Here is an 18,196-nt window from a genome sequence, read left to right on the forward strand (position 1 = left end):
ACCCCCTCCCCCAAAACAAAAACAAAAGCAAAAACGCATGCCACTTTTTATTTCAGGACAAAAAAAAAAAAGGAATAAAAAAGTAAACAACTTTAAAAGTCATTTAAGTGTTGGCTTCTTCACAAGAAATTACACATGCTTAGCTTAGATTTCAAAAAAGCAGCGCCCTCCCCCCCCCCAAATTATAATTTAAAATATATGCTTCCCCTCTACATAGCTCGGGAGTCATCGCTCAGGCTACTACTGAGTTTTTAAAAAACCAAAAAAAAACCAAAAAACAAAAAAAAACAAAAAACTGAAGAAGGGATGGATACCCAACAAAATCTCTTAAAGGAATTTCAACAGAAAGAATAATAATAAAAAGTACCTGCACATGCCAAAAAAATTACAAAACCCAATAAATACAGAAATTATTGCACAGTTAAAAGGCTCCACAATTTTTACTGCCTTAATCAACCCTCGGGTTTCCATAGGACTTCGCAGACACAGGTTAGGTTGGAGGGCCGCCTCCCCTGGGGCCCCGGGGGCTCGCAGGGGGTGCCGAGCGGCGGCGGCGACATGGAGGCAAGTGTCAGGTCAGCATTCTCTCGCTTGGCGACGGGGCTACTGTACAGGTGCGCGGGGGTGGGGGTGGGGGGGTGGCCCGCGCGCGCTTAGCTCCTCTCGGCCTGCTCGATTTTGACGTCGTTAGTCAGCAAGTGCTCGCCGTGCCACTTTTTCATGTGTTTCTCCAGGGTGCTGTAGACGCTGAAGGGCATCTGGCAGATGTCGCAGCGGTACACCTCCTTGCCGATCTGCCCGTGCGTCTTCATGTGGCGCGTGAGCTTGCTGCTCTGCGCGCACGCGTAGTTGCACAGCTCGCACTTGTAAGGCCGCTCGCCGGTGTGGCTCCGCCGGTGCACCGTCAGGTTGCTGCAGTTCTTGAACACCTTGCCGCAGTACTCGCACGTGTCGCTGCGCCGGCCCTCCTTGGAGCTCGGCCTCCCGGGGCCCGGGCCGCCCAGATGCGGCGTGCTGCCCCCGCTGGCCGTGCCGCTGCGGCCCGACAGCCCGCCGTCCAGCAGGTCCCCGGGCGGCGTGGAGAAGCGCAGGCTGCCGTTCTCGGACGAGTGCTCGGACGACGTGGCGAAGGGCGACTGGCGCGCGTCCGTGAAGCCCAGGAAGGGGTCCTTCATGAAGTGCCGCGACGCCGCATAGCCCACGAGCCACTGCGAGTACACGTTCTCGGACGGGATGAGCGCGGCGGGCGGCAGCTCCAGGTCCTTCTCCACCTTGATGCGCTTGGCCGCGCTGTTGAGCCCGGGGCTGGGCAGCGGCGCCGGCTTGCGCGGGAAGAGGCCCGGGAAGGGCTCGGCGCCCGGCGCGAAGCCGCCGCCGCGCCCGTTGACCGCGCCGCCCGGGCCCGCGTCGCCGCAGCCGCCCGCGTCGTCGTCGTCGCCCGGGTCCCCACCGCCCGCCGAGCGCTTCAGGAAGGCGCCGCGCTTCTGCTTGTCGGCCAGCAGCTCGCCGTAGGGCGGCAGCGCGCCCAGGCCCACGTTCTCCATGACCTTGCCCAGCACCAGCGCCTTCTCGTCGGCCAGCGCCTTGGCCGCGCCGCCCACGCCGCCGCCCGCGCCCGGCACCCCGGCCACCCCGCCGCCACCGCCGCCGCCGCCGTTCTCCCGGTTGCGGCTCAGCTCCGAGTCCATGCTGAAGCTCGACTCGGGCCGGCTCTCATTCTCCAGCAGCAGCTCCTCCTCCTCCTCCTCCTCCTCCTCGTCCTCCTCCTCGGGCTCGTGGCCCAGCGACGGGTCACTCTCGTGGTGGCGGAAGTCGCCGTCAGCCGCCTTGAGGCCCTCGCCGGCCAGCTCGCTGGTGCCGGGCTCCGGGGAGCTGGCGGCCGAGAGCCCGTCGTCGGAGCGGCCGGCCAGCGAGCCGGCCTTGTGCATGTGCGTCTTCATGTGGCGCTTGAGCTTGCTCGCCTGCGAGCACGCGTGGTCACACAGCTGGCACTTGTAGGGCTTCTCGCCCGTGTGGCTGCGCCGGTGCACGATGAGATTGCTCTGGAACTTGAAGGTCTTGCCGCAGAACTCGCACGACTTGCTCTTGGCCGGCGGCTGGGGCGGCGGCGTGCCGCCGGGGGGCATGGGCGGCAGCGGCGGGGTGCTCAGGAACGGGGACTTGGGGCTGGGCTGGAAGGGGTTCAGGAGCCGGTGCATAGGGTTGCCGCGGCCCGGGGACACGGGCGGCGGCGTGGAGCTGTTGCCCGCCAGCTCGCGGAGCCGCCGCGAGAAGTCCATGGCGGGCGAGTCGATGGCCATGGGGTTCAGGCGCATGACTCGGTCGAAGGCACTGGGGTGCTGGGCGACGAGCCCCATCTCCTCGGCGCTGAGGCGGTGCGGGTCCAGGTGGTGGCGCGGCGGCGGGCTGAAGAGCGGCGGCGTGCCGGGCAGGCGGCCCTCGCCGAAGCCCGGGTGGTCCCGCAGGATGGGGCCCGTCATGCGCAGCAGGTTGAAGGGGTTGCTGTCGCCCAGGAAGTTCATGAGCGGGGACTGGGCCACGGCCTCGGGCCCGAGCGGCGGCGGGATGGTGAGCCGCGGCGTGAGCGAGCTGCTGGCCGGCCCGGGCTCCAGGTAGATGCGGAAGCCGTGCGTGTTCTGCGCGTGCTGCAGCAGGAACCACGCGCTGTTGAAGGGCTGCTTGCATGTTGTGCAAATGTAGCTGGAAGGCTCATCTTTACCTGGGGAGACACACGGACGGAAAGGCAGAGAGAGCGTGAGAAGCGGAGGACGGGGGCTCGCGCACCACGGGGCCACTGACCTGGAGGCGAGCCGGGGCCGAGTGCGTCCCGGGATCCGCGGCTCTTGAGGGCGGCAGCAGCGGGACGGCTTCTGAGCAGGCCCAGGCCTGCGACCCCCTGGCAGATCCCCGGCAGAGGGGCTGAAGAAGCCTGCTCTGTGGGCTGGCGGCCCCGGCAAAGCCTGGACCAGGCGTGTGACCTCAGCAAGTTACTCCAATTCGGTAGACATCCCTCTGTGCCCCTAAAATACGGTGTCCTTAAGCCCATCGCCTCAGAAGCCAAAGGAGATGTGTTTGTGAGAATGCCTGATTCCAGTAATAGGAAGTATGGAAAGGATGGACTGCATAAAAGATAGCCGGGCAGATTTCAGCCGTTCAGGGCTACCTTCACACTGGCCACGGTCTAGACCAGGGATTGTCAAGCAAGGCACTACTGACATGTAGACCCTGATGATTCTCCGCCTGGGGGCCGGGGGCCGCCCTGTGCTTTGTAGGATGTTCAGCAGCAGCCCTGGCCTCTACCCACTAGAAGCCAGTAGCACTCCCTCCCCTCCCAATCATGAGGATCAAAAATCTCTCCAGGCACTGCCAAACCTCCCTGGGGGGCAAAACTGCCCCCTTCCCTCGCCCCCCCCCCAGTCACTGACTAGGCAGTCTTTGATCCAAGGAAGTTCTAAGAAGCACAAATCAAACCAAATCGCCTTGCAAACATTTTAAGAGAAACGGCTGATACCTCTGCATCATTTGGGATTTTAACTACAGGAAATCCCAGGGTTTCATACACCAGGGTCTGTGCAGAAAGCGCTGTCAAATTTAAACACGGACGCGTAGGAACAGAAGGCATTCAGCATGTCATGAACATCACTACTGGGTGACAGCTGCCCCCCACCATTGCCCTCCTGGCCTCACACACACACACACACACACACACACACCCCTAACCACAGTGTGGAATCTGGCCTCCAGAGACCCCTGGGGAGGGGGAGGGGTGAGGTCCTTTGCCAGAAACACTGAGTGAAAGAATGTCACATCTGACAGGACGGTCAGGATTAATGGTGGCAAGTGTGGATTTGTTACAAACTGGCTCTGGTGACATCGGGAGCCAGTCTTAGGGGACGCTGGTGGCATGGAGCCAAAGCGTCCCTGTCTTCGTCCATCATTAGGGTCATCGCAAAATGGAGCCCGGACCTTCCAACCAGAACCTCTTTTTTGGCCAACGTCCTCAACCTGCGGGTGAAACTGGCTGCTTCTCCAGCCCGAACCTCTTCTCCTAATGCTTCACGTGAACAGGACAGGTGTGGGCAGGTCCTGCCTTCCACCATCAGATTTGCTCACTGGCCGGGGAAGGAAAAGGGAACACGACATCACGGCTGAGATCTTGAAATACCCCTTTTTGTTTTTTCAAACTTTCTTGTACCTGGAAGATTTTAACGCTGATAAAGCACGGTAGCCGCAAACTCCCTGGTGGAGCCAAATGTGCATGTTAATTTTCATACCCCGTATCAGTAAGGGGAGGGGGGCGTAGCGTACAGCGGGGCGGGCTGGAGCAGATAATCCCCATCTCAGCCACTCCCTGGAAGATTAAGGACTTCTGAAATCCCGTACAGAGACGAATTTTTTTGGTTTTCCAGCCACGAATCATGTTTCTTGGGGGCTTCACCCTTAGCAGTAAAATCCAAGTGGTTCTGGGACCAAACATCCCGAGTTCCATACAGGTTAAACTTGACCTCTCCCAAGGTCCAAGGGCCAAGGGCCCTGGACCTCCCTGAGCCATGCAGTGTGTGCGGGCTGTCCAGGGGGCAGGGGGGCGGGGTGGAGATTCTCCCAGACACAGAAGCAACTGGGCCAGATCACCCACCACTGGAAACCAAGACCTGCCCTCCAGGTCTGGTGGTCTCTGGGCATCACTGCACGCTCGTGTGCAATAGGACATGTGTCTGTGTGTTTGGTAGTGAGGAGACCAGGAGGGGTGGGGGGAGGCAGGGAGGACAAAAAGGAAAAAAGAATTCCGAAGGTCAGCTTCACCTCACTTTTAAACACAGCCCCAGGAGAACTTCTGAGGCAATTTTCTTTCTCCAGGGTGTCCGGGTAACTTCCTCCTCCCAGTATGTCTGTGTAACTCAGTTCCCCATGCTGGAGCCCCTGGGGAGAATTTCCCCACCTGGAAACGGGGCCTTTCCTTCCCAAGGCCCTGGGTGGCTGTGGTCCTCGCTGCGGGAGCGGTAAGGCCACACGGACACCGCAGCCTTCCCGTCCTGTGTGCCAACCCGCTATGGCAGAGAGCGCCAGCTCCTCGGAGGCACCATCTCCTGTCCTGGCTTATTAGTTAACGCGTGTGGGGGACAGAACTCTTCCCCTCAGACAGCCTCGTGGGAAAGCTGGCCAGAAGCCACAATATTTAGAGTCCTCCTCAAATCCTTTTCTGGAGCAAGGGAGAATAAGTAATAAATAAGAAGATAAAGGAAAAGTCCCTTTCTGACACAGGAGCCAACAACACAAATGAAGCACCACCTCCCACAAGGTCATAGATCTTGCAATTAAGGAGCACGCTGTACCCTTCACCTTGGCTCCAGACACTCTCATTGACCAAGTTACTGCACACAGCTGCTCTGGTTCCTCGTGTTTTTAAGACGGGCCGCCTCCCTTCCCCCAGTCTCTTTTTTCATCATCTTCATTTCCTTGGGTCTCTCCAGAGCACTTCCTGTTTCTTCTTCTGATGGCTACACATTTTCTAGAAAGTTCTACTGCCCATGAGGAATGTGGGTATCAGAAGACAATGCAAAACTCTCAGGCAGGCCAGGAATGAAATGGCCAATTAAAATATATATGTTTTGGGCTTCCCTGGTGGCACAGTGGTTGAGAATCTGCCTGCTAGTGCAGGGGACACGGGTTCGAGCCCTGGTCTGGGAAGATCCCACATGCCGCGGAGCGGCTGGGCCCGTGAGCCACAATTGCTGAGCCTGCGCGTCTGGAGCCTGTGCCCCGCGACGGGAGGGGCCGCGATAGAGAAAGGCCCGCGCACCGCGATGAAGAGCGGTCCCCGCACCGCGATGAAGAGTGGCCCCCGCTTGCCGCAACTGGAGAAAGCCCTCGCACGAACCGAAGACCCAACACAGCCAAAAATAAATAAATAAATAAATAAATAAATAAGAAAATCCTTTAAAAAAAAAAAATATATATATATATATATATGTTTTTTAACTCAAACGGCAGCTGCTGAGAAGCATGTACCTGCATGTCCTAAAGAGTTCAGATGTTTCCACTTTTTGTTTAAAAAAAAAAAAAAAACAGAGCAAAAGACACTGCTAAAACTCTTAACTTGGAGCAACCGGGAGGAAGTTAACTGCCCGGAATTCACCATCAGGGGGAGAAAAGCTCTGTGTGTATCCCTTGAATAGGATTCCAGGGTCCCTCGTCAAGCCGGGGTAAGCTCTTTTCCCGCACGCCTGAACCCATCTGGCTCCCACACTTCTCTCCACGCCATGGCAAGATTCACTGCAGGTGCCAGTCTTCCCAGGATCTGACAGTTTCCGATGTTTTTAAAATCTCCCAGCCCTCAAAGGCCCTCCCTAGACAACGCACTTTCCGCTCTCCTTCGTAACTTTCTTTTTTAAATAAAATGTTCATTTCCATGTTACCACTTCATGGTTATCTCTTACCTAGAAGTAGCCTTGAGCACTGGGGCTGCTCACTTTTGAGAACAATGTCAGGAAGCCTTTGAAGAGCCAGACGGAACATTTTTCTGTTCAAAAACTCACTAAATATTTTAAAGCCCCAACACACACAGTCACCCATGGCTCATTTTTAAATGCAGCGGAAGACCCTCGGTGAGAGGGCTGCTTCGGACTCAGGGCTGTCCCCCCTCCTGGAGCTCAGGGCCACCTGCCCAGAGATGAGCTGGAAGCTCTACCACGTGCCGACTTTGCTGGTGGCCCAGACAGGATCCATGTCCCGACACGCTGCCCCTGTGGCTGCCGACATTCCAACTGAGAGGTCGACACCTAGGTTATTTTGAAGCGACTTACCCAGCGACGCCAAACCTGGCTTAGAGGCCTAGAAACGTCAGCTGCATTTGGATCACTACATCGGGCTTGGCGACTCAGAATCCAGGGCCCGTGTCTTGTTTGCTTGCTTCCTTCCTTTTTCCTTTCTCAGACATTTTTGGTATCCATTGGCAGAAACCCACACTGGGTCTTCTTTTGCTCTCCTGGCTTTCAGGGAGGCCCTGTGTTTTTCTCCAATTCGAAACGCTCCCTGTGATCTCTGTTAAAGAGAACCCTGGACAGCAGCGTGACTTCATACCTCCGCCTTGACATTCCCAGCAGAGTGATGTTGATCAAGTCACTTAACCTCTCTGAGCCTCTGTTTCCTCATCAGTAGAGTGGGAATAACATATCTGCTTCCAAAGAGGGCTAGGGGAGCAAACGAGATCGCGCATGTGGACACACCCTATAAAATTCACACATCACTACGCACATGTTATGGTTGGGCTTTGCATGTTTTGTTTTTTATTATCCATCTTGTACCTGGCAGTGGATGTTTCAGGGATGCCTTTCAGTGTAACTCTGGCAGTAATAAAACCCTGGAGGAATTTTCTTTTCTTTCTTATGTTTTAACATCTTTATTGGAGTATAATTGCTTTACAATGGTGTGTTAGTTTCTGCTGTATAACAAAGTGAATCAGCTGTACATATGCATATATCCCCATATCTCCTCCCTCTTGCATCTCCCTCCCACCCCCCCATCCCACCCCTCTAGGTGGACACAAAGCACCGAGCTGATCTCCCTGTGCTATGCAGCTGCTTCCCACTAGCTATCTGTTTTACATTTGGTAGTGTATATATGTCCATGTTACTCTCTCACTTTGTCCCAGCTTACCCTTCCCCCTCCCCGTGTCCTCAAGTCCATTCTCTACAGCTGCATCTTTATTCCTCTCCTGCCCCTAGGTTATTCAGAACCTTTTTTTTTTTTTAGATTCCATATATATGTGTTAGCATACTGTATTTGTTTTTCTCTTTCTGACTGACTTCACTCTGTATGACAGACTCTAACTCCATCCACCTCACTACAAATACCTCCATTTCATTTCTGTTTATGGCTGAGTAATATTCCATTGTATATATGTGCCACATCTTCTTTATCCATTCATCTGTCGATGGGCACTTAGGTTGCTTCCATGTCCTGGCTATTGTAAATAGTGCTGCAATGAACATTGTGGTACATGACTCTTTTTGAATTATGGTTTTCTCAGGGTATATGCCCAGTAGTGGGATTGCTGGGTCATATGGTAGTTCTGTTTTTAGTTTTTTAAGGAACCGCCATACTCTTCTCCATAGTGGCGGTATCAATTTACATTCCCACCAGCAGTACAAGAGGGTTCCCTTTTCTCCACACCCTCTCCCCTGGAGGAATTTTAATGCAGCCTGCCTAATGCATTAGAGGTTCCAGGGAAGTAGAAACTTGCAAACGTTGAGGAAACATCATTTTTTATTGTGACTCTTGGGAACAAACACGCAACTGGGCTCCTGCAATGAAGTGCTACCGCCCCCCGCCCCCGCTAGTAGGAGTGTTTTCTTTCTTTTTTTTTTTTTTATTTTTTTTTTATTTTTTTTTTCTTTCTTTTTTTAATGAGCATTTAAATAATTGTTCTTCCTTATTATGCTGGTTACTCTAATAATACCAATAAAGGTATCAGTGATGTTCAATAAAAAGCACACCTTTAACTGAGTTATTATTCAATAAAAAGGCCATAATTGAGAGCAATAATTTAAGAGGGCTCTCCTAAGGCCAAGTGATACCCAGTAGAAGGGTATTCCTGCCTGCAGGGGATTTAGTGGTTCACGGCTACTCAGAAGCCACAAGCAGACACCACCTCCCAGCTCAAGCAGGGCCTGGGGTGATCACCAGCCAGGGCCTTTCTCTCCCAAAGCTGGAGGCAAAAATGAGAGTCCTGACACTTGGACACTGAAGAAAGAACTGGGTCTTGGCTTCACGTGGCCCTCTACAGTTTGCAAAGCACTTGACAGTTGGTTTGGCATTTTCACAGCCATTAGCGCATTTCAGCGTCACTCACACGACCGCTGAGGGAGGCCAGGCAGGGACCACCTCCCTGCTGGCACGTGATGGTGCTGCAGCTCAGAGAAGCAGAGTCCCCCAGCCAGCAAGGGGAGGGCCACGTCCCCGCTCAGGCTTCCCGAGCCCTGGCTCCATCCCAGATGCACCCCCCAACCGCCACAGCACCACCTGAGATCGTTGTCTTTACACTTGTCAGGGCCTGTTGCACAATGAAAAGGTCCTCCTGTCACACTGTGTGTGTCTTCCCAGTGAAGGGCATCGATTACCTGTTGATGGAACCCAGTCGGGTCCACCACGGGCCTCGTCCCTGGAGTGGAGATGTTTAAGAGAGCAGGTGAGCCTACAGGGCAACGTGCCACTCAGGACCTGGTGAAGGGGTCATGAGACACCGGCAGCCAGATTCTGGGGCAGGCTGTTAGATCCAGGGTCTCCCTGTGGCAGGCCCCTTCCCCTCTCTGGATTTTAGGGTACGCAGTGCCCAAGGAGAGGGCTGGATTCATTGGCCAACCATCCAATCCTCCTCCAGAATCTATGCCCACTAGCAGTGCCATCTCCTCAGTGCCAAAATGTTAATAATTATTGTCACTATTATCTCTAGATGTGTAGACCCCTTATTAGTTTAAAGACTGTCTTCCCTTTCATGATCCCAGAAAGAAAATGTCAGTTGGTTTCCTTGGGGAACTCTGTTAGTTTCGTGTTCATATCATTTCTGAGCACAGTCACCTATGAAATCTATAAGCATCCCCGCTTGTTCTGAAAGCATCCTATCAAACAAAACCTCAGCCTCTCCAAGAGAGAAGGTGGAGCTAAGGCAATAATAACAGCAGTAACAAGAAACCATCATTAAACCCTTACATGAGCTGCCTGCAGCTAAGGAGAACTGTCCTCACAACTCCCAAGGTCAAGAACTGTCATCAGCACCATTTCACAGATGAGGAAACTGAAGATTGGAAGAGATAAGGTGATCAGCCCAGAGCCGCACAGCCAGCTGTGCTCTAGATAAAAGCTTAGTCAAAAGAGGAAAGGGTGCAGACCTGGGCCCCTCCCAAGTCAAGGGACCCTAGGGTAGGAGACAGGGCAGTTGTGTGTGCCTCGGAATCTTACCTTTCGTCCCAGCCACATGCTAGTGAAATGTGGAGGTGTGTTGTTCTCGGCTAGAATTGCAAGAACTTGGTGAAATCAGGCCAATTATCTCATGGAAAAGTAATAGATGCCCTTTGTTGGGTCTTGGTTCTGGTGGTGACAGCAGTAGCACTACTACTACCACTAAATGGTCTCCCTGGTGATGACGTGCTGAGCCAGCCTCAGTCTAACACAGCCATTGCCCCTCCGCCAATGCCCGTGGCAGACATTGCCAATCCATCCCCACACTCCCCCACCAGGCCTCGGAATCCTCTTTAACCCAGAGCTCCAGACAGCCATTACCACCACATAGAGTGTGCGTCTGCCTCTTTGCCATCCCTGGATCCCAGCTCACATAAGCCCACTAAGTGGGGGGGACCAAGATAGATAGGGCTGAGTGGACTAGGTAGCAGGGTGTGTCCTGCTGAGAGCAATGCCTGCACTTGCCTTTCATTCATTCATTGAAGAAGTAGGAGCTGGGCACCCTTTATCCACTAGGTATTCTGCTGGTATCGAGGGATGCAGCTCTCGAATTCCAGGGGGAGACGAGAGCACCTAATAACCCTCTCAATTATTTCATGAAAAGTATGAGTGCTGCCAGGGCCAAGTTCAAGGTGCTGGGAGAGAAAAGCATGCAAGGGCTTGGCTGACTTTGGGGTTTAGAACCTGCCTCACCCCATGTAGTCTCATGACAACTCTCTGCCCGTGACCACTTAGAGGAGCGATAAAGGAGGCTCAGAGACCGCAAGTAAGTTGCCGGAGGCCACGTGACTGGCCTTGGGTTATTTATTTAAAATTCATCATATGGTCTGGATTCCAAGCTCCCTGAGGACCGGGGCTGAGCTGATCTTGCCTACTGCCGCAACTCCGGCCACCAGCAGGGTGACAAACGCACACGTGCTTCAGAATTGCCGGTGCCTGTGTTAGCTGTGTTCTGTCTGTTTGCTCCCCCATGGTCAGCGTGGCTAAAGTCATCACAGGCAGAACAAGGGCGTCTGCCCAGGTCTGGGTGAACCTTCCCAGGCTTCACAGTCTGCCCTCCAGGCGAGGCCGCCTCTGGAGCAGGGCCCAGCTCAGCACTCAACACGACCCCGCATCCCGGACTCGCTGGGCAGTACCCCGCCCAGCATGCCCACGCCTCTCCACTGGCTGTGTTCCAACCACCAGAGAATGCTGGGATCCAGGTGACTCCAAAGAACCCAGACGCTCCGCCACCGCCCCCATCCACCTCTAAGCCGCCCTAGCAGAGTGGGCGAGCGGGCCAGCGACCCCCCCAAATCACAGCCCTGACGGCCCCTGCTGCCCGGAGGAAGCACCAGGCTCTCAGCCTTCAGGATCCGGCCGGACTCACTGCCCACTCACGCGCTGGCCCCCCACCCTCCTGGTCCTCTCCTTGCCCGTGCATCTCACACCTCCTTGCACCGGCCGTTTCAGCTGCCTGGAATACCTGCCTTTCCTCCTCTCCCTGCAAAACATCTTCTTAGACACAGCCCAAGCGTAGCCCCCTCTGATCCCCACAGCCTTGGGGGAATGCTGCTCGACACTGATCACCACGCTGTCATCACCTGCCTTTGACTCTGGTGGGCTTGACTCACGTACCACTGCGTGTGCCAGAGGTGGACCTGTGGGCGCTCACAGCCACTCTGGAAAGTGGGCTCTAATCCAGATCTTATATAAAAGAGAAACTCAGTCTCATCACAGTTAAGTGAGGGGCCCCGGGTCAGACAGCCTGTGGGTCGCAGAGCCCAGATTCACGGCTGGGTCTGAGCCCAGGGCCTGGGTCGTGTCTGACACACACCAGCTGCCCCTCCACCGGGCCTGCAAACTCCGCCGTAACCGGCCCTGAACCAGCCACAGCACACCATTCCACCTGCCCCCGAGCACACCAGCGAGCTGGCCGGTGCCGCAAGCTGGAGGCTCTTTGCAGGAAATGCCACGTGGAGCTTGGCTGAGAATCGAGAGGCCCCACGAGTAAGAAACCTCACCCCGCTGCGGTCCACTCACCCTGAGAGCGTCCCTGCGGCAGAGGTCAGCTTTGTGCTTCCGATGCCCGGAGTTAGCTCGGGCTGGAGGACTGGGCCTTCAGGCTTCACCACAGCCTCAAACCGAGGCCCCAGCATCCCCCTAGACAGCCAGGGGCACAAGAACCCCAGCAGAGTAAAAGCAGCATCCTGGGAAGTTGCTAAACCCAAGGAAATCTGATCTTGTCCCAAATGGTCTAGGGACATCCCTTTTCCATTCATTCATTCATTCATTCATTCACTCATCCATCCGGTCACCATGTGCTAAGTTCTAGGACCCACAATAGGACCTACTTACTTGGAGGGATCAGCCACAGGTGGGGGTCGGGGGGAGCAGGGGCGGGTTAAGCTGTGGACACAAAGGATTCTGAGGCAGAGCAGGATCTGCCGAGTGACCTCAGAGCATCCAGGGAAGAGGCAGGCAGGAAACACCGCGTGGAGGTCAGTTCAAGCCAGACACAGGGAAAGTGGCACCTGCCCAGATCCAGCAGGGAAGGCACTCGGGGTGGAGAGCCCTGCGTGAACACCCTCGGGGTGCACCAAAGAAAAAGCAGCTCTGTTGGCTGCAGAAGCAGGCAGGGGTGGGGAGATAGGAGAGGCGATGAGAAAGGCAAGGACCTGCGGAGAATTGTGCAAGAGTGTTTCCATCCGAGGCATCCCCTGCTCGTTCTGCAGGGTTCCCCGTGCAGGGCTGTCCTCACTCACCCACACTCACCCTCCAAACCCAGGGCTAAATCGTAAACGTGAAGAAGATGCCCCGCTCTCGGTGTTCTCATTCTCCTCCTAAAAAGCCAGGAAGCCCCTCAGGACAATCTGCACAACACTACATCTGCACCCAGAAACCATACCACTGGAGCAAAAGCTGAGAGGCTCTTCTCCACACGTCTGTTCCTTTGCTCCTTCCTCCCTTCCTACCTTTACTCTACACATGCAGGCAGTGTGTGCCGTCCGCCAGGCCCGCACTGAGCTCAGGAGGGGTGCCCACGCGGAGCCTGCGGTCCAGGGCAAGAGGTTCTTGACTCCACAAACATGCAGGAAGGGCTCAGGCCACTAGTTCACTAAGAAAGGGTGTGCCACATGGTGCAGGGCCCAGAGGAGGAGAGACTGACAGCCTGGGAGAATCAGGGGGGACTTCTCGCAGGAGGAGACCCTGGAACTCAGCTCAGAAGGAAAAATGAGTCCATTGTGCAGAGAAAGGACAGAAAGTGTGTGCCCAGTGGAGGAAACTGCAGGCACAAAAGCATGGAGGTGGGATCTTAAGATTCGCGGAGGGGAGGACCTGGGTGTGGAACTGAAGGGGCAATGCAGGATCCATCTGAGGAGGCTCTGAAAACACGCAAAGAAACTGAGCTGCAGAGAGACCAAATTCCATTGCTGCAAATTCCATCACAATGAAAACTTTGATTTTTTTTTTTTTAAATGAAGATTTTCAAGCCCACACTCAAGGTCTATTTGAATCACAAACTGTTCAGTACAACAAAATCTCAGTACAACGAAAGGATGGAGGTAAACCTCTCGGAGAGTTTGGTTGCAGACCAGACCTGCCCTTCCCAAACTAAGAAACCCTAGTGTATAAAGAAATGAAACTGGGAGGTGGAAAACACAAAGAGGGAACTTCAAGTCCAATCTATGAGGATCACTAGCCTAGGAAGAGAGATGGCTTCTAAATCACCCTCTCCAGCAGAAGTTCTATTATTCCAGCAAGGCTCTTATCTGAACACCCACGGCTGAGAAGCCCGCCTTCAGGAATGGGGTGGTCCAGACTCTTGGGGGAACAGGGAAGTATGAAAACTGAACTACGGCTGCCGGCCCCATACACCCCAGATTTCCCCCAAACAGTCTTGACTTCAACTGCTCGATTCTGTGGTCACACCAGGTGTGCAGTTCAGGCTCAGGAAACAGCCACCCAGCCCTGAAACAAAGCAACACCGCTAACTGTGGAGGGGGCATCTCGGGGCAGGGTGAGAACCGTGGTGTGTGCTAGTCAGATGGAAGAGCCAGAGGCAAGACACACAGAGTGATTTTATACGTGGCAACTCATTTACAGCATTCTTGGAAAACTACAGTGCACTCCTCAAGATCATCTTTATACAGTTCCCCCCCTTTACACCAGGCTCCCACATGCGATGGAGATAATGTCTTCCCCGAGATAGATGAATGCATCGTCAGACTCCCTTGAAATCTGCTTTCTGTAGACTTCTCTGAAAAGGACCCACACTCTTCCAGTGGGTGTTGGTGGACTGAGAGATGAATGTACTGCCCCAACCCTCTCCCCCGCAGTATAGGGTTTTCTGAGAGGATTCTAGAAATCTGGGGACAGGAATTTAGCAGAGAACATGAAGAGGAAGCATAAAGCAAACCTTATCACCTTATCCTTATCACTTAACGGAAAAATAAAGAGTGAATTAAGAAATAAACAGGCAAAACCCATCACGCAGTGAGCTGCTTGGGTGCTTCAGCGCCGGTGTGTACACACGTGTGCACACGTGTACACACGCCAAGCACATCTCACACACACATTCTGGCTGACACAGGAAGTCTCCCTTCTCTGTAATTCACGACTTCCTTCACGAGGCAGGCCTCCATCCTTCCTTTCCTTAAATCCACAGAAGTCTCCACATTCCACCCCAAGAAGTACTGCAGGGACAGTAAACCTCGTTTTAATGGAGCGTACATTTAGCTCGGAGGAGGTAACTGACGTTATGGAGAGCCTCGATGCCGAGTTACACGGGTTAGCTAACGCAGAGGGGACCCATAGCCACACACCACAAACAAGCGGTAATATATTACGTAGATTGTTCTGAGCGGCGTGCGTTAGAGCAAAAGTGTGCGGGTCCGCTGGGATTGATAAAACACAAGGAAACAGCAGATGCGCACCTGTAAATCTGTCTCATTTGTCTCTGAAGTGAAAGGTTATTCCCTTGTTCGGAATTTGTGATAAAAACATGCTAGCCCAAGGTTTGTGGAGAATATCTAAATAAGTTGTGTATAATGATAGGCGATGATAGGATAAAAACTGGACCTTATGAACGGGGGAGCGCCGTCTGTCTCACCAAGTGCTTCCCACCGCTGAGTCATGTCTCTTTAACGCATAAGCACTTCCACGTCACATGCCCCCCCCACAAAAGAGCTGCAAGGACTGGTACCAGACCCCACCGCCACTAACCGGTAACCACCCAAGCTTGACTCTGCCTGGGGGGGTGGATTCTTTTCTTTTTTCTTTTCTTTTTTTAGTTTTGTTTTCTTAAATATGTCTAGTACCTCCCTCCAACCAAGAGCCGAGACTGAAGTCACGCCCCTGCAGGACCACCTCCTCCAGTACGCCATCTTTCCCGGCTGGTCACCGGGTTGCGGGGAGCCGAGGCCAGGCGTAGGGAGGGGCCTCTGCCCCCGTGTGGGCGCCCTGCTCCCCAGCGCCCTCCCTGGAGGCGAGCAGGGGGCCTGGCAGGAAGCACCAGCTGTGCCGCGCGCCCGGGGTTGGCACCTTGGCATCCCGGCTGGAGCCGAGGTGCCCGCCTGGCCCCATCCAGGTTAACCAACCGCAATGTTACAGTAACTCCAGACAGCCTGTCACCGAGCACAAAAGTCACCAGCGAGTGAATGTGCTTTTCTGCACCACAATTAAGACGAATCAATACGACGGGCCACAAATGGTATTTTACTCTCAATAAGAACTCGAGCTGAGTTTATTCAGAATATTTTAGCGCTTCCCCGGGGGATTTTGGGCCGACGCAGATGGCAAATAAAGTACTCAGCCTAAGGCTACAGCACATTATGGTAATTCTAATGTCAGATGTACTTTAATATACAGCTCTATTTAATCACCCCATTATTTCACATTTCCATATGAAAAACCTGCGGCACTTCTGCGGTGCTTTGCCTCTGCCACGGTGCCAGCTTCCTGCAGCCCGCGGGCGGTGGGGAGATGGTCATCCTCGCCAGGCACGGCTCACAGTGCCGAAGTTCCCAGATGCCCCTCTGCACAACGGAGCTGCCCGGCATGATCAGAAAATCAGGGGGTTCGGAGATGCACCAAATGCCAGGGGAGGTTATGGGAAAGAGAAACCTAGCAGCCCCCACACTGGCTGCACACAGGTTCACACACACACACACACACACACACACACACACGGGTGAGGGCTCACCACTCAGCCTCTCTCCAAACACCAATAACCCCAGCAATGTGGCTGGGTGGCCCAGTGGCTAGACCCAACCAAGGCACTGGGCTGGACCAGACGCGCCTTCTGCACGTGGTGATCACAGCACTGCCCCACGCCCCCACCCCACAAGGGCAGAGGAAGGCGGTAGCAACGCCAAGGGCGGGAGGAAATGTGCAGGGGCAAGTGGAGGCTGGCTGGCGACAGAGGTGGGGAGAGCGTGAGGTGGGGTGGGAGGGGCAGAGGAGCTGCAGCCCAAACCGACTGTACATCTGGAGCCAGGAGGCCCCCAGGATGTCCTGTCGGGTTTGCACTGGAGAATCTCAAGCTGAGGAGCTCAGGCCCCAGGGGAGGTGGAGTCCCGTGAATTCCAAATGGCTGGAGCACCTCAAGGCTGGCTCGGGCGGCCAGCTGGCGGGAAGAAGCCAGCGGAAGCATGGGTTTTGGCTGAGCCCAGGAAATCACTCTAACGCTGTCACATGCATACTTGGCCACATGGCGTTCCAGAGAAGCCCAGCACGAAACCCGCTGACCACCCAATTCTAGATTTCTCAAAGATGGGCTGCTGATGGGTGAAATGAAACCTGGCACCTGGCACCTGACCCTACTGGATGCCCCACTAACTAGTCAACATTTAAGGCCACAGAACAGGATTCCTGTACATGGGTACAGCATATGCCATCCAAATGAGGCTGCCGCTGCCCGTGAGCGGGCCAGGTCCCCCTCCTAACATGGGGGAAACAACCTCTAAGGGAAGCAAGGAGGCAGGCGGGTAGAGAGGGAGGCAGAGGAGGCGGGGAGAGAGGAAGGAAAGAGAGGCAATAAAACTGAGAAAGTCCTAGCGTACGTTGCCAGAAACACTAGCAAATTCCTCAGAATTGTTCACTTACAAATAAGACTATCAGTTACTTAATTCTAGCAGATTTGTCTCATAAGCTCAGTCTGGGAAAGTTTTTTTAGAGGAAAACTGCTTGATTATTGGAAGGTACAGACTCTGGCTATTCCAAATCCTGCAGGTATCACTGCAACAATGAGCTCACCACCCAGCACCCACCACCCACCGGAGTCGCCCCTCAAACCAGCTTCAGGACTTCTTCTTAAAATACACTTTGGGGGGAAAATTCAACAGTGGGAATTCATTCTCCATTTCCAAGGCCTTTGATTCCACCCTATTATTTTTGGTGATTCGTGAACCTAAAAATAGATACTAATATTCCCCAGTCCTTTTCCTGGCTGTGGCGAGTGCCAGTTAGGAAAAAAGAGCTCGAACAGTGGTTCTCAACTGAGGACTGTTTCGCCCCTCTTGGGGATTTTGGCAATGTCTGGAGATATTTTTGATGGCCACGATTAGGAGGGTGGCAGTGTTACTGGCATCTGGTGGGTAGAGGCAGGGATGCTGGCGAACATCCTACAAAGGTCAGCAGTTCTGGGGCTGCCAATCCTAAGCAAGACCCACCCCAGCTTCCCCAGCAGCACTGAAGCTGCACCTGGCAAAGCCGACTGCAAGGGGAAAGTGGGAATCGCGGGTAAGGCGGGGAGTGGGAAGGGGAGGAGAAAGAGGGGAGAAAGAGGGTGGAGAGAAACTCTGAGACCAGAGAAGAGAAGGAGGAGGGGCCCACATCATTGACTTTTGGCAGTAAGCGGACTTGTGGAATCCCAGTCAATTTCGTCATTATAGAAATCATATGAATTCCAGAACGGCCTGGAGCTGCAAATATCCGGGGCTCCTAGGGAGCTCTGTGCCTCGGAAAGGGGAATGCCAGCCTCAACAGGCAGAGGAAGCAGGGGGCATTCAAGGTGCCAGCACCCCCTCCCCCCAGCCTGCCACCAAAAAACCGTCCGCCTGACGGACGCCTCCCTCCAGAACTGGGCTCGGCCACCAACGCCAGGACGTCAGGGGCTGCCCTAGATTCAGCTGCTCAGACGTGAGCCTTGCAACAGCGGCTGCAGGAGATGAAAACCCAAATACACTTCCTGAAGTCAAAGAGATAAAAATACAGTTTCTGCTGCGTACACCACTCTTTAACAAGGCAGCAATCCTGA

At 54.2% G+C, this 18,196-nt stretch overlaps 1 protein-coding gene across 4 annotated transcripts in view; it reads right to left on the minus strand.

Annotated features, from left to right (window-relative positions):
- Positions 1–436: 436 nt before the first annotated feature.
- The window catches only part of BCL11B (BCL11 transcription factor B), a 92,406-nt gene continuing 74,646 nt past the window's right edge, over positions 437–18,196 (minus strand). For all 4 annotated transcript variants that reach the window (XM_057543649.1, XM_057543647.1, XM_057543648.1 and 1 more), the window contains one exon: positions 437–2,719. In XM_057543649.1, the coding sequence (XP_057399632.1) occupies positions 654–2,719 (2,066 nt within the window). In that variant the 3' untranslated portion in view covers positions 437–653. The remainder of the gene's footprint in view (positions 2,720–18,196) is intronic.

Source organism: Balaenoptera acutorostrata, chromosome 3 (genome assembly GCF_949987535.1).
Source record: "Balaenoptera acutorostrata chromosome 3, mBalAcu1.1, whole genome shotgun sequence".
NCBI lineage: Eukaryota > Metazoa > Chordata > Mammalia > Artiodactyla > Balaenopteridae > Balaenoptera > Balaenoptera acutorostrata.